At 36.2% G+C, this 15,455-nt stretch overlaps 2 protein-coding genes across 12 annotated transcripts in view; one reads left to right on the forward strand and one right to left on the reverse strand.

Annotated features, from left to right (window-relative positions):
• Positions 1-787, reverse strand: part of LOC144970464 (muscle-specific protein 300 kDa-like) — a 503,594-nt gene extending 502,807 nt beyond the window's left edge. The window contains exon 1 of one of the 2 annotated variants that reach the window (XM_078910148.1): positions 348-787. The gene's annotated coding sequence lies outside the window, so the exon portion shown is untranslated. The remainder of the gene's footprint in view (positions 1-347) is intronic. The other variant, XM_078910139.1, reaches the window with a different exon arrangement.
• A 6,875-nt stretch (positions 788-7,662) lies between these two features.
• LOC144970495 (ral GTPase-activating protein subunit beta-like) overlaps positions 7,663-15,455 on the forward strand; it is a 61,159-nt gene continuing 53,366 nt past the window's right edge. For 2 of the 10 annotated variants that reach the window (XM_078910223.1, XM_078910262.1), the window contains exons 1-4: positions 7,698-8,018; positions 9,633-9,908; positions 11,965-12,163; positions 13,270-13,434. In XM_078910223.1, the coding sequence (XP_078766349.1) occupies positions 9,705-9,908; positions 11,965-12,163; positions 13,270-13,434 (568 nt within the window). In that variant the 5' untranslated portion in view covers positions 7,698-8,018; positions 9,633-9,704. Of the gene's footprint in view, positions 8,019-9,632; positions 9,909-11,964; positions 12,164-13,269; positions 13,435-14,565; positions 14,587-15,455 lie in introns of all 10 variants that reach the window. The other 8 variants (XM_078910206.1, XM_078910197.1, XM_078910229.1 and 5 more) reach the window with 8 other exon arrangements.

Consider the following 15,455-nt stretch of genomic DNA (forward strand, 5'->3'; position numbering starts at 1 on the left):
CTACAACATATATAATTATGTCCTTACATTATTGATATATCTTTAAGACCAAAAGGCTTAAATATCTTTAAATTTCATCGTTGACACGAACAACGAATGTCCGATTCGATGACTCCCTTTGCCTTCAACAATGTTTCAGTAATACAAACATGGAGAGTTTTACTTCCAGCTTGAATACCAGACTAGCTAGATAGAAGAGTTTGTCTGCTATTTCAGTACCGACTTAAAATCAAATCAAATAGAAAATAAACAAGGTTTAAGTAACAGTCATCTTTTAAAAATGAAAAATGATTATTAATACATTTCAATACCTTTGCTGTAAATAGGAAATAGATACATTATTTTACCTGAAACAAGTGCACGAAATAGCAAAGGTAATCCAAAGTCACAACACGCTTAAACATGCTTCGGTCAGGTTAGGCAACCTAATCATACAGAAATATAACGCAAGGTTAGTGCCGGTCCGTTATAAGGTTTTGTCACCTCTCCCTATCAGATCAATAGTCAATAATCATTGGCTCTGCCTGAATAGTTCCAAATCGAACTATTGGTATCGAACACAGTGGGACTCGCACTCTCTGCAGTCGGAAGCTGTTTGCTCGTGTGAAATAATTACTTCTGACGATTGAAAATATTTATTATTAAAATATATATTTGTTAGAGGGTTCGACATTTGTACTCATATAGGTTAATATGAGTTTGATAATGAATGCTTTAAGTTTTAATCATAAATAACGGTCTGGAATGCAATGACATGACATGTTCGATTACCGTGCGAACATAGTCTGCTGGAAATAGCAGGGGAAGTTAAAGACCCAAGAGAAAGAAAGACAAACTTGAAAAGTGCCTCCGCTATAACACAGCCTTGTTACAGTTAGAATATCATGATAATCCAGTTCGTTCAGTATTTATCGACAGTGCAAAACAAAAACAAAAAAATAGAATTCGAAATGTGCATTCAACGAATGTAAACACGAAACAGTAAACAACTTACAGAAAGTTGCGGGCCTAAGCCCGTTGCCTGTGACGCCAGAAATGTAAATAAAAGTCGGCATGCGCAGTCAACCGGTAGAATGAGGAAATTTATGCACCTCTCAATGGCCCGCGACTTGGCCGTTTTTGGGCAGGTACGAAAACAACCCGCTGGGGACAGTGTGGTGTGGGTGACATAATCAGGGCATATTTGTTATGATCACAAAGAAATTTATTGTTCATTTATTTTCCTCCCGACATGCACTAATTTGCAGGTCTGCTAACCAAATTGTTACGGGGCCCCTTGTTGTAATTGAAATATTATGTACTCCCAAACCAAAGTAACATATTATTGTCCTTTACACAAATATTAAACAAAGTCCCTAATTCGGTTCGATTATCAGACCTGCATAAGGAAACGTCGGTTCCTCTACTGTCTTTATTATTATTATTTTTTTTAAAATCTTGTTTGCTGTGTAACGTCAACTTTCTGTTCATTTTTTGACTATTTCCCCCGTCTTTCTTTCTTACTTCCTTTTACCCCCATAATCTTCCTCTCTCCTCCTGCTCCTCCTCATCCTCCTCCTGCTCCTCCTCATCCTCCTCCTCCTGCTCCTCCTCCTCCTCCTCCTCCTCCTCCTGCTCCACCTCCTCCTCCTCCTCCTGCTCCTCCTCCTCCTCCTCCTGCTCCACCTCCACCTCCTCCTCCTGCTCCTCCTCCTCCTCCTCCTGCTCCACCTCCTCCTCCTCCTCCTGCTCCTCCTCATCCTCCTCCTTCTGCTCCTCATCCTCCTCCTCCTCCTCCTCCTCCTGCTCCTCCCCATCCTCCTCCTCCTGCTCCTCCTCCTGCTCCATCTCCTCCTCCTCCTCCTGCTCCTCCTCATCCTCCTCCTCCTGCTCCTCCTCCTCCTCTCTCCTCTCTCTCTCCTTCTTCTTCTTCTTCTTCTTCTTCTTCTTCTTCTTCTTCTTCTTCTTCTTCTTCTTCTTCTTCTTTGTCCTCCTCCGCAACCTTCTCCCTTCCCCCTCCTCCTCCTCCTCCTCCTCCTCCTCCTCCTCCTCTTCCTCCTCCTTTCCTACTCCTCCTCCTTTCCTCCTCCTCCTCCTCCTCCTCCTCCTCCTCCTCCTCCTCCTCACTCTCACTCATACCACACACATTTTATAAGTGTTGTAAATTATATCGGTCATATCATGTAATGAATCACGAACGGCGAATAGATGATCATATCTCACTTTAAAACGAACGTTCTTACAACTCTAGGCACTGTGTAAAGTTACGACTATACCTCTCTCACTCTCTATATATGGGCAATAACTATGTTTTATCTTTCAAGCAAGTCCTTATCGATTTATCGATCCGCCGATCAAGGAATGTTGCAGTCGACTCTAATCGGCGTCCCGTTTGAAATAACTACCTATGTCCTTAAGATCGCGATCACCGTGTATCCTTAACTTTTGTATGGAAGAATGTCGACTTTATTTAAAGAAGGATCTGTTGAATGTCGAGTTACAACGGTGTCTACTTAAAATGCCTTTCGGCCTATAGTGTAGGTGTGCTACCATATCTCCATTATAATACACAAATGCCCTACCTTTTATAGCTCTACCTATCTACGAGTACAATATTATAATACACTTAAAACAGAATTAATAACCATATGACCTACCCTGACTAGCCTACGTGAAAATGGAAACATTCGTAGTTTTTAGGAGATGAAAATAGTAATCGCTACAGTTGAGCTTATTTTTTTTTTTAAGTTGAGCTTTTATATAGAGCAATATCCACTAAACGTGCTCAAAGCGCTTTACAAAAGGTCCCTGCCCAACAGCAACATGAAACATAAAGAACGAGACATGATGCCTTTAAGGAGATAATACAATTTTTTTTCCCGACAGAGACAACGCTGTTAAGGGACAGGTACTCATTTTACACATGAGTAAGGTGAGAGAATGTGAGTAAAGGGTCTTTTCCAAGGACTCAACTATGCGCCGAGCGAGGCTCGAACCCAGGACCTTCCGATCCGACTGAAAGCGAGTGTCATACCACAAACCACGTAGCTGTCTTTTGGTTAAAGTTCCTTCTATTAAAATTAAAATTTCGGAAGACCTATAGTGGTCCTATCTGCAAAACATAGATACTACATATAAATAAGTTGGTATTCAAACTTTTGAAATAAAATTTGTCGTTTTGCTAAAATTAGGTGACGATATAGATAAGCGGCCACAATAGGCTTCAACAGTCGTAACGTCACTTCCTTCCTTATGACGCACGGTAACTTAGTAACACTGGCTCTAAACTATCGGAACAATGGCGGGCGCCCGTATGATAAATTCTCCTGCGAGTATAAAAGCGTATCCAGAGGGGAAAAAAAAACCCCATAAATTTGATCATGTTTTGACTTTTACACATTCTGGTCACAAGACATATGAAAAGTTCTAGCCGGCATGAAGAATGAAAAGTAATGATTTTCTTTGTTTAGAACCAAGATGGCCGCCGTTGCCGGGCGGCGTGACATCAGACTACTGAATCCAACTATGGGCCTGTTTTAACATTGTTGTAATGGAGATTAATTTGCGTTGGTTTGAGAATACAGACATATTATTTCCATGAGAACAATGAGACCATATAACAACTTGAGTTATCAGACCTGCAAATAATAATAATAATAATAATAATAATAATAATAATAATAATAATAATAATAATAATAATAATAATAATAATAATAATAATAATAATAATAATAATAATAATAATAATAATAATAATAATAATAACAATAATAAAATAATAATAATAACAATAATAATAATAATAATAATAATAATAATAATAATAATAATAATAATAATGAATAATAATAATAATAATAATAATAATAATAATATATATAATAATAATAATAATAATAATAATAATAATAATAATAATAATAATAATAATAATAATAATAATAACAATAACAATAATAATAATAATAATAATAATCCACTGACCTGTGCTCTATGGCGCTTAAACATCAGTCAGAATATATTAACTAGCATACACACTAACACATCTATACACATACACACCCCACTCAACCCCACATACGGAATTCTCTGCATCCATATACGCAAACTCGTTACATACACATTACTATACCATCTACCCTACATTAAAACACATATATATTGGATTCAATAGTCTGATGTCACGTCGCCCAGCAACGGCGGCCATCGTGTTTCTAAACAAAGAAAACCAGTACTATGAAACTTTATATTCTTCATGCTGGCTAGAACTTTTCATGTCTTTTGATCAGAATGTGTAAAAGTCAAAACATGATCAGATTTACAATGGGGGTTTTTTTTTTCCCTCTGGATACGCTTTTATGCTCGTCGGAGAAATATTTCATAAGGGCGTCCGCCATTGTTCCGATATTTTAGAACCAGTTGCTAAGTTACCATGCGTCATTACGGGGGAAGTGACGTTACGGCTGTTGAAGCGTATTGTCAAAATGAACTCTTCTACATGTGTAAACATCACCTGGCACTGTTTCATACACATCTTTTCAGATCTTTATCAATCTTACACAAGTGCCTGCTCCCTAGTTTGATAAAGGAATTTCAAGCAGATTGACTCTACGGTATCTATCCGTAGCCATCGATATCTTATAGCCTGACACTGAAATCCAAAAGGACTGGCAGTTTGACGTCATTATTTGGTTTTTGCACCGCTTAATGAGTTGTCGTTAGTAGAGCTCATGGAAACAAGTTATTTCATTGGTTTAACTATTGAATACAACTCACTATTTGTTTTCTTTTGTGGCAAAAGACTGGCATTTTGACGTCATTTTTTGGTCAGTATCAGGCCATAACTTTACGAAGGTCACGATCTATCCCAGTAGATGTAGCCTGAAATGGACAATCATTAGTTTTGATTAAGTACTTCATTCACTTTAAAAAACAAAATAATTAAAACATGTTTAAAAAAAAAAAGAGCTTTTGTATAGAGCAACAGTATCCACTAAACATGCTCAAAGCGCTTTGCAAGGGATCCCCGGCCAATAGCAACACTTTAAAAAAAAACCTTGAGATTTTATATAGCGCAATATCCACTAAACGTGCTCAGAGCGCTTTACGAAGGGTCCCTAGCCAACAGCAACACTTAACATGTAGAACGAGACATGTGGATGTGAGGCGATATTACATTTTTTTTTCGGACAGAGACAATGCTGTTAACGACCAGGTACTGATCTTTCACCTGAGCACGGCGAGAGAATGTGAGTAAAGAGTCTTTTCCAAGGACTCAACTATGCGTCGAGCGAGGCTCGAACCGAGACCTTCCTACCCGAAAGCGAATGCCATACCACAAGACTGCATAGCCGACTTAAAATGTTGGCCGAGACATGACGCCTGTTAGGCGATATTACATTTTTTTTTCGGACAGAGACATCGCTACTGCACTAATCCATAGCTAAGCAAATATCCGCATTTGTGACCCATCGTCTCAAAACGGTATTGTATGTCGGAACGAACCAGATGCTTAAAAGGTGAATTTAATGTTAAAACTGGTTAAAAATATAAATTTTTGGCATCAGCACCCTAAAATATGGTATCCATTCTCATCAATAAAACATACAAACTCAACACAAGTCTGATATTTCTGGCTATAAATTCAATTTTCAACATCTTAACCATCCCGATTGAGGCGATGGTCCACATTTATACATCTTTATTCAATTTATTGCAGGCTTATTTTTCCTTCCCAATATCTCCTATGCAACTCTCCTTTATCTTTTATCACTTTCATTTATCTGTCGCGTTTCATTCGCTTTCGTTTACTTTTTATTTATTGTTTTTTTTTTTTTTTTTGGGGGGGGGGGTAATTTCATTTATTTATTCATTTCTCTATCTATTAATTTATCTATTGCTGCTATGCGTTAAGTTAAAAAAAAACTTCACAACATCCGCCAGCCGGAAATAACCTATCAACACACAAACCCATATGTAAACTTTAAAATATGAATATAACAGCTTCAAATTGAACAAAATACCAAACACGGAACGTTTCGTGCTTAAAACGCATTTTCAGCCAACAACGAGAATCAACGAAGACATAAAGACGTACATTACTAAAAAAATAACAGATGACAGCAGCGATGTGATCCACACGTCTTTTCTGTATACAAATATTGGAATGTAAACAAAAATAAGTGTTGGCTAAGTTACTAAGGAGCGCCAAATTGAGCAGAATATTAAACAACGCATAAAATATGGTGCGTAAAAAAGACAACCACCCCCCCCCCCAGAAAAAAAGAAATAAAAAACAAAAACAACAACAACAAAAAGAAACAAACAAACAACAACTACAACAACAACAACAAATTATCATAAAAACCAAAACCAAAACCATAAAAAAAAAAGAAAGAAAACGAGTAGAAAAGAAACAGATCTGTCGAGTTGTGAAACGTATCCGTTGAAATAAATTCCATACAGTGGTGACAATAACAATCCAGAAGCATGAAGAATGGACAGGAATCCTCTTGAAATATTTTATAGTGTGGTCATGATGAATGTGAGCTAGTCTTTACGATGTGTACTCGATCCAACGATGTAGGAAATAACACACATCGTAGAAACTAAAGATATAAGAAATAGCACAGAGGCGATCGTCTCGTAATATTCCTGTCTGGGGTTGGGTCCATGAGGGGACATTGTGGATAGTACAAAGTGATAAACAACAATAAATACAACAGCTTAAAAAAAAAACAAAAAAAAAACAAAAACAAAACAAAAAAAAAAAAACAACAACAAAGAACAAAATGTGACCCATTGTCTCAAAACGATATTATGTCGGGATAAACAAGATGCTGAAAGGTCAATTTTAAGCTTAGCTGGTCAAGAAAACGAAATTTCGGTTTTCAGCACTTTAAAATTCTATGATTTTTCTTCCATAATCCATACATGGACTCAATTCAAGTCTGATGTTTATGGTCATAGATTCTATTCTCAGCACTCTGATCATCCCGACTTAATACCGTTTTGAGGCGGCGAGTCACAAATACCAAACACGGAACGTTTCCGACTCAAAACCCTACTTTGGTCACAGCTCCTAGCAGCTTAGTATAACCAAATCGTTGGTATTACTTATATATATATATATATATATATATATATATATATATATATATATATATATATATATATATATATATATATATTGTGAAAACTCGAACGTTTATTTATAGTCTGATTAATACAACCCAGAGAACCACTCAAAAAATTGGCTGGCTAAAAACAATAACAAAGAGCTGAGTGACGTCAAATTCGTTCCTTCTATATTATTCATTTTTTGGCTTGTCTGCTTTGACATACTAAACAATCATTTGTGACCCATCGCTTCAAAACGATGTTTTGCAGGGTAATAGAAGAAAAAAAGTTCATTTAATTTATATTGTTTTACAATGAAATCGACTTTATAGCAACTAACTAGTTCACGCAGATATCAGGTTAATTTGAAGTATGCTGTAGGTAGGGGACGTATTAGTCACAAAATGAGAGAGAGAGAGAGAGAGAGAGAGAGAGAGAGAGAGAGAGAGAGAGAGAGAGAGAGAGAGAGAGAGAGAGAGAGAGAGAGGAGGGGGGGGGGGGAGGGGGGGGGGGGGGGGGGGGGGGGGGGGCTTTTCTCAATCCGGAAGTGGCATTGTTATTGTTTTTATTTAGTGATGATCTCCCTTACCCCAACCAAGTTCATTAGCGATAGCGAAGATGGGAGATTGACGATTGTTATTGTTATCAACAAGTTTCTGGTTAGTTTAGGAACTGTTGGATACCTTTCCAATTAACTGCGCGCAGTCGTTAAAATGTTTGACCCTAATTATTTATAACATTGTTTGAATTATTCAAACTCCAGACGAGTTGCCTGTTGATTCATTTTTGGTCTTTCATTTCTTGAGTTGATACAGCGGGAGAGAAACATTCTGATCTGTGCCAGGATCGAGTTCGAGCACTTCACTTGCACACCAATCAAGTGATTGGAGGGCTTTGGCTTCACTTTTGCTGAAACGGTAAGGCGGATTGTTATACGATCTGTTCATGATATCATTGATCAATGCCAATCAAGGACTAGAGCTGATTGCAAGAGTGCACTGAAATTCAGTGAACTTAGAGTTTAGAGATGATCAATGATCGATTCTTGAGTGAATCTGTGAAGTGAATGTGGACTGTGGATTGGAATTTGGTCTTTGTCACCCCTTCCCTGTTTCTTCAGGTTGGAGAGGGTTCTTCACCATTCGTATAAAAGTATAAGTGAATGGATCTCCTCTATCCTGTTTTCCCATAGCATTTGGTTTTATGCCTTTTGGTTTCATGTTGAAACTTGGAGACGGAAATTGACTTTGACATGCATGTCATTCATAGACTAGACTAGACCTACTTGTCTGCTGGTCCCTATTGTTGTTCGTTTTCTTCGCTTATCTTATAGCACCGTTCCATAATATAAGTGGAGGTAGCATTTTCTTATTGTGAATAATGAGGAATGGGACTAGATCTTGTGTCCTGTTGCTCTATTCACTAGCTATAAATATGCGGAGCTGTGTCTTTTGAGATAATAATAATGATAATAATAATATTGCTGAAAACTTATATAGCACTATAACTCCGAGACACCAGTCTCTAAGGGCATAAATTACAAATCACCTTGGCTGAAACATACTCATTCACACACACAACACAAACCAGACCTATCTTGCTTCTCATATCATCTACTAAAATCGAAACAGCTATGGTTTAAGTGAACGTTTAAAAATAGACAAAGATTCTTTTTCACGAATGCTCTGTGGTAAGGCGTTCCAAACAGAGGGTCCGAAATGAGAAAAGGATCTCATTCCAGCATTTTTCCGTATTCGAGGGACAACGAGTTTGGTGGAATCACTGGCCGAATGTAAGGGGCAGGGTTTTGAATATCTTTCAATTAGTTCAGATATGTAGGAAGGGGCAGTACCTTCAAGACAACGATACACTAAAACACAAGCTTTGAATTTAATCCTTTTCTCAACAGGCAGCCAATGCAGGTCATGAAGTAGAGGTCCGGCAGAGTCGCACCTTCGCTTCATGAATACTAGTCTGGCAGTGCTGTTTTGGACAATCTGAAGACGTCTCAGATCATATTGCGCAACGCCATACAACAGAGCATTACAATAATCCAATTTCGATAGTACGAGGGACACAGCCAGGTGTTTGGTCACATCCTCAGATATGAACAGTCTATTGGAAGCAATCATTTTTAGTTGGAAAAAGAGAGATCTAACCAAATTATTAGCCTGATTTTCCAGGGGATCTGATAAAAGTGGTGGCTATGTAAAGGGACTTGTCACTCAACCACATAACATTGAACATTGTCAGCCATGGACATTGCACCACTGGCAGGGCAATCCTCAACATCTTTTCAGACATAGGAGTCACTTTTCTTTTTTACTGAACTTCCACTTCCTGTCCTAAGATTGTAGGAAATGATTATTATTTTTAAATTGTCCTATAATCTTTCTTTTCTTAGGAATTGATGACATTTAGAAGTATTACAAGCACTTAAAAAAAAAGCCTTATTTAATCTTTCTTGAGTATAATCAATGATTTCCTTCAGTTGTGATATTTTCCCTTCTTTCATTCCATTGCCATGCCAGGTTAAAACAACAAGAATGTAATCCCTTGCTGATCATTACCTGGAAAGAAGTCAAAGCCGCATTCAGAACACCATGTATTGGGACTGGGCCTCACTGCAGGAGGAGATCCAGTGTGACAGGGGGAACCAATCCGTTCTTCACAAGTTTCCATCTAGTGTTGGCCGTGAAGTTGCTTGTCATGTTGTCAAACATATCGCTCAGAGCCTCAGCATAGCATCTGGCACAGAGGAACCAAGCTCGCTTCAAGACGAGAAAGACGTCAAATGGACCATGGAGGTAGGATTACTTAAAATAATGCATTGATATATCTGTGACCGGTCCTCTTGCTTACTAACTTTGTAAAGATTGTTAAGGCACCTTGGCAATATTCTTTGGTAAACAGTTTTTTACGTACATTTTACCATCCATGGAGATAGATGTTACTTTGAGAGGTCGTTGTAAAACAGGTTGTATATGTCCAAAAACAAAGAGCAAGCTCCCAAACAGACAGCTTGTGGAATGCTGTATGTTATATGCAGAGCTGCCAACCTACCGCAAAAATGCGGAATTGTACGCATTCTCAGCGCTTTTACGCTTGTACGCATTTCCCCCAAGAGTGTACCCATTTTCAGTGGACGGAGTCACTTCAGTTTTCTTCAGTTGTAATAGCCTGGATGCTCGTATCGCTGTTATTTTAAGCTTGCTGGATCATTATTAAATAATGATAATAATAATAATAATAATGACAATTGCACAACAGCGACAATATTTTGTATTGTTTTTGTTAATGAGGACCACGCTTATATCCTATTTGTTGACACTAAAGAAGAATTTAGTAGTTTGTGATGAATTTTACATTATACATTCACAATGGTTAGTTTCCGTCGATTTCAGGATTGTACCCATTTTTATGAAATCTTCCCCATTTTGAGGTCCCATTGTACACATTCTCATCAGATGGGGTTGGCATCTCTGTATATGTACCTAGTCCCCTAGGAGAAGTAAATATTGTAAAGTGCTTAGAATATAGTTAATAAAACTAGATACTTTATATTGTCAATGAGATATGATTTTTAACATAATATAACAATAATCATTTATATAGTGTCCAGATCATGACGTAACTATAGTACTCTAGTCGGCCATTGGTCCAGATCCAAGTTGATAAAATTCTCGTCAGTGCTTAGAGTAACAGATGGCTCACGCGCATGCACACACACTCACAAATTCTGAATATTATATACACCTGTTTAAAAAAAACTCCTTTTATCAACTTTTTCTTAAAAGATAAAAAAAGAGCCAGACCTTTTAGTTTGAAGAGATAGAGAGTTCCAAATGCTTGGAGCAGTGTAAGTAAAAGAGCGGATGAAAATCATAGTGTTAGGGAAAGGTACTTTGAGATTATAAGAGTATGAGGATATAAGAGTACATGGAGGATTGTGAATTAAAACGAATGATTTCAGATAATTTGGGCCGAAAGTTCATTTAGGTATTTATACTTTGGCATGCATTCTTGAACTCAACTCTCTTTTCCACCAGTAACCAATGCAACTGCCTCAATAGGGGGTCACATGGTCTCAAGATTTACTTTTTGTCATCACTTTTGCCGCTTTGTTTTGCATTAGAGCTGCAGTCTGTTGTTGATGCAGAAACTTGGTATCCCACAGAAATGAGAATTGTAGTGGTCTAAGGGATCTTATTCTTCTCAATAATTCACCAGGTGCCTCTATTTGTACAAGCACTCTTACAATGCTTAGTCCTATTTCTTAACGTAATCTAATTAGTTAACTTGAAAGTGTTGATGAAGCACACAATGGTTTACAATCATTGTCACCAATCCTGTTACTTACGGTGCTCATCATTACTAGGCAAGGTTGTAAGATGTAACACAGTGACAGCTTTGGCATTGAGGCAAAGACACATGTGGCAAATATTGAAACAACGCGATTTAAGAGTCAAAGATGAATGTGTTACAATGGACTCTAGATTAGTTAAAATCTGAACATTTGATGTCGTTTAAAATGGAACCTTTTTCTAGGCCCTGTCACAATATATTACTAAGTACACAAATTGTCACTAAACGGTTATCAATGCTTTTAGGTGATAAGGAAGTTGCTCTTCGGAATGAAGTATCCATAAGTCTTTGTCAAATGCATGTATTTTGTCTTCAATCTTTTTCTCTGCAATACTGAGCTTTTTGTACATTTGAAAAAAATGCCAAGTAACATCTTTGAGTTATGCTAAATCTTTAAGATTATTATTTTAAAAATGTATTTATTTTGTAGTTATTGTGTTTTTAATAAAGTTATAAGATTTATATTTTAAAATTACCTATTTCAAAAAAAAAATCCAGGTTCTTTGTTTTGGGTTGGGTTTGCCTTTGACGGAGCATGAGACGATTAACAACTGTGTCAAGGTCTATGTCGAATGGCTGACGGCCCTGGTCAGCGCCAAACCATGTGTGCCCCGTCCTATTGTAGAAGACCCAAACCCATTTGCCCAAGACATGCTTCATCATCTCCTCAACCTTTTCACTCCCAGACCCGATTCAGGTTTGTCTTACAATTAAGATTCGTTTTAATTTTTAACTCTATATTTAAAGATGAATTTTAGAATTATTTATTTATTTGTTAAAAAATTTAAAACCTCTTCATTTGAATTCATTAGGGTTTTTTTTTAAATGGCTGAGATACAAAAAGTCGTAAGTTAGGTAAAGCAGACGTAAATGAAGCACAATGACATAATTTAAAAAAAAAAATTGAAATAGTCATTAATTTGATATTACGAGGTAGGAAATGTTTTTAAAAAATAAAACAAAAAAGGAACCAAAATTGGTCCCAGATTCAGTTTAGGGTTTCCCTGACCTTGTGTTGTACGCTCACTATTGATTGGAAAGCTGAATGTGTTAGATCTGGTTGTAGACTAGTATCCTATAAAGGGCCGTAACTGTAAACAACTTATGGTGTCAGTTTAAACTACAGAAATCGTTATGACCTCCTGCTCGTAAGTTGTTTTTTTTCCCTTGGACAAGATTATTTACCCTCACTTTGCTCATTTGGACAACATGGGTGATTCCTGTTGACATCAGACATCTTGTTTGATTTATCTATATTCCTTCGTGGAATGTCTAGGTGACGATTTCTTATGATGTCATGGCAGAAGGGCGTCATATAATGATAAGTACTCAACATGGCCAAGTCTTTCAAAGTCTAACTCATGACGCTCCACTAAAGATGATTGCTTTCAATTTAGTTGCCATTTGGAATCGAAATAAAAAGTTAAAAGTCATGGGTGCAAGAGTGCCGGCCGATTGGATTACCGGAAAAAATGTCGCCGGCTTTTTGCAACCCTATGTTATCCCCTGAGACTGTGATAGGACACTTTTTTAATTACTGCATTACAACCTTTGGATTAAACATACAACAATTGTGGACTACTATTATGAAGACTAGATGCTGAGAACAAGACTTCAAATGACGAGGTAAGTCCATGAATCTTGCAGGCTTTTTCAGATTATATGTCTGGTCATAAGTAGACTTGCAGGCTTTTTGAGGTCCAGTTGCTTGCACCCATGAAAGTCATCAAACTTGGGATAATAGTTATTTGAGTATTTTCTCTTCCTGGAAAAATGTTTGAAATGTATTCATTCCTCCACCAGGTCCTGATCTTGTCAACAAACAAGCGTTGTTGTGTCACCGTGTTCTAAGAGTAATCGAATCCGTAGCCAAAGAGTCGACTATGATTACACGTGAGACGTGGGAAGTTCTACTGAAGTTTTTGTTAGCGGCCAACGACAGTTTACTTAGTCCCCCTACAGAAAAAGGTATTCGACAATAGAATCGTTTAGTTTAAATATCTTTAAGATGAAAGTTTTGTTTTCATTTGATTCAAAATTTTGAGTTGAGTGTATTTCTATCTGGTAACATTAATTTAAGTTACGCTTTTTTTTTTTAGTTTATTTAGAGTTTAATCTCAGATACATGTTCCTATTTTGACGCAAGGGTATATTTTAAAAAACATAATTTAAGCTACTTCCTTTCTTTATATCAGTGCGAATGAAATATTAATTAATGCAAAAAATCATTTGATAGATTGCACAGCAAAATGAATTAACATTGTTAACATTATCTTTTTTTAAAAGATGTCACAAAAGTGTTATAAATATTAATATGTTGGATGTGGTATTAATGTTAACAAATTGGTGAAAAGTTCTTGGAATTAATGTTTTTGAAATCAAAAGAGGTTGACCCTGATGACAAATGTTTTGGCTGATGATCATTTGTTCAGTTTTGTTTTGGGACCTTTTCTTTGTTTTTTGGGGGGTTTTTTGGGTTGTTTTCATTTCCCACAATTTTTAGTTTCATTGGACTCTTCTGGGATGAAAGACCTGAGTTGAATTTGGCATAACTAATCGTTTACACTGATTTAATTGAATTTATGAACAAAACTTCTTTCTTTTGTGATTTTATAATGTTGAAGCATTGATAGCGTCATATTTTTTTTAAAACTTAAATTTTATAGGTATAGTGTCCTTTATAATAATAATTGTTTATTTGGTTCAGAGAAGGGGGGGGGGGGGGGTCTATCCTTTTTCAATTTAAAGAAAGAAACTGTTTAAAAATTTTTTTTAAAAACCAGCTTCCAGCCAGATGTCAACATTCGATATGACTTATCTATTAGTTGACCTTATTAGTTTGTTTCCTCCCTTTGATTGTTCGATTCCTTTATGATCTGAATATGATTTCAATTTTTACATTAATCACCTCTGCCTAGCCATTTGATATTTATTCCAAAATGGCTTAACTAAAACCTTACATAATGTTTTTTTTTTGGTTTTTTTTTGTTGTTATTGAATTCGATCATCATTCATCTTCTCATTTGGAAGTGGGTTGAAATAGAAATAATTATTTTAGTTAAATTGCATGCCTTTTTCTTCTAATGCCACTACCTTCAGATGTGATTGGATTAAGTAACGGTAAGTTATTTGTTAACACAACGGTGTAGGGATTGTTTCGTTTTCAGACATTTTTATCTACAATTGATCTGTAACCCTCACTGTCTTATTCATTCAAATATTCAAAGCTTGAAATGTAATGTAATATTTTTGAAATCCATTTTCTTTACAATACAAGGATGGGCAAGAATTAATCATTGTTTATTGCAAACTTATATTTACAATACAATTTGCTTATTTTTATTGCCTTTGATAGCACACATATACATATTTATTTTCTGTGGGTGACACGTTTGACGATAATTAGCTGCATATATTTGTTCAGTTGATTAATATAGGGGATTGAAATGAATGATATGACAGTCTTCAAAAGTGCAATTCTAAAGAAGAATCTTACTACATATTGTGTCTGTGAGATGTTCTGTATACCAAATATATGCAGCGCTAGGTTATAGTACAGTCTGAAATAAACGGGCAGAGTTTTTTCCCAAAGTTTTTTTCAGGTGACCTTGGATGGAATGATAAAATCAACTCTTCCACTCAAATTGTCTGAACTGAATAAAATTTGGAGCCAGCTTATAAAGGGTTTACTATCTGACTTATACAACCAACAACAACAACAAAATAATAAAAAATAACCATTTGCATTTTACAACAAAACATCAACAAGAGAAAAATCAGTAAGTTATTATTGTTGTCATGCATGAGACACCAAACCACAAGTTTATCAACATTGAATAAATTTTTGATCTATAGATTAGTTCGTTTAGTTACCTCATAAAAACTGATGGTACTTTAAACAATTAATATATGATAATGTATCTTTAAATGTATAAAATCACATTTAACACTGTAAGAACATTCATAAAAGAATCCTTGATTTAGCAAAT

Source organism: Berghia stephanieae, chromosome 1, assembly GCF_034508935.2.
Source record: "Berghia stephanieae isolate SIO BIC M18660-M18661 chromosome 1, UCSD_Bste_1.3, whole genome shotgun sequence".
NCBI lineage: Eukaryota > Metazoa > Mollusca > Gastropoda > Nudibranchia > Aeolidiidae > Berghia > Berghia stephanieae.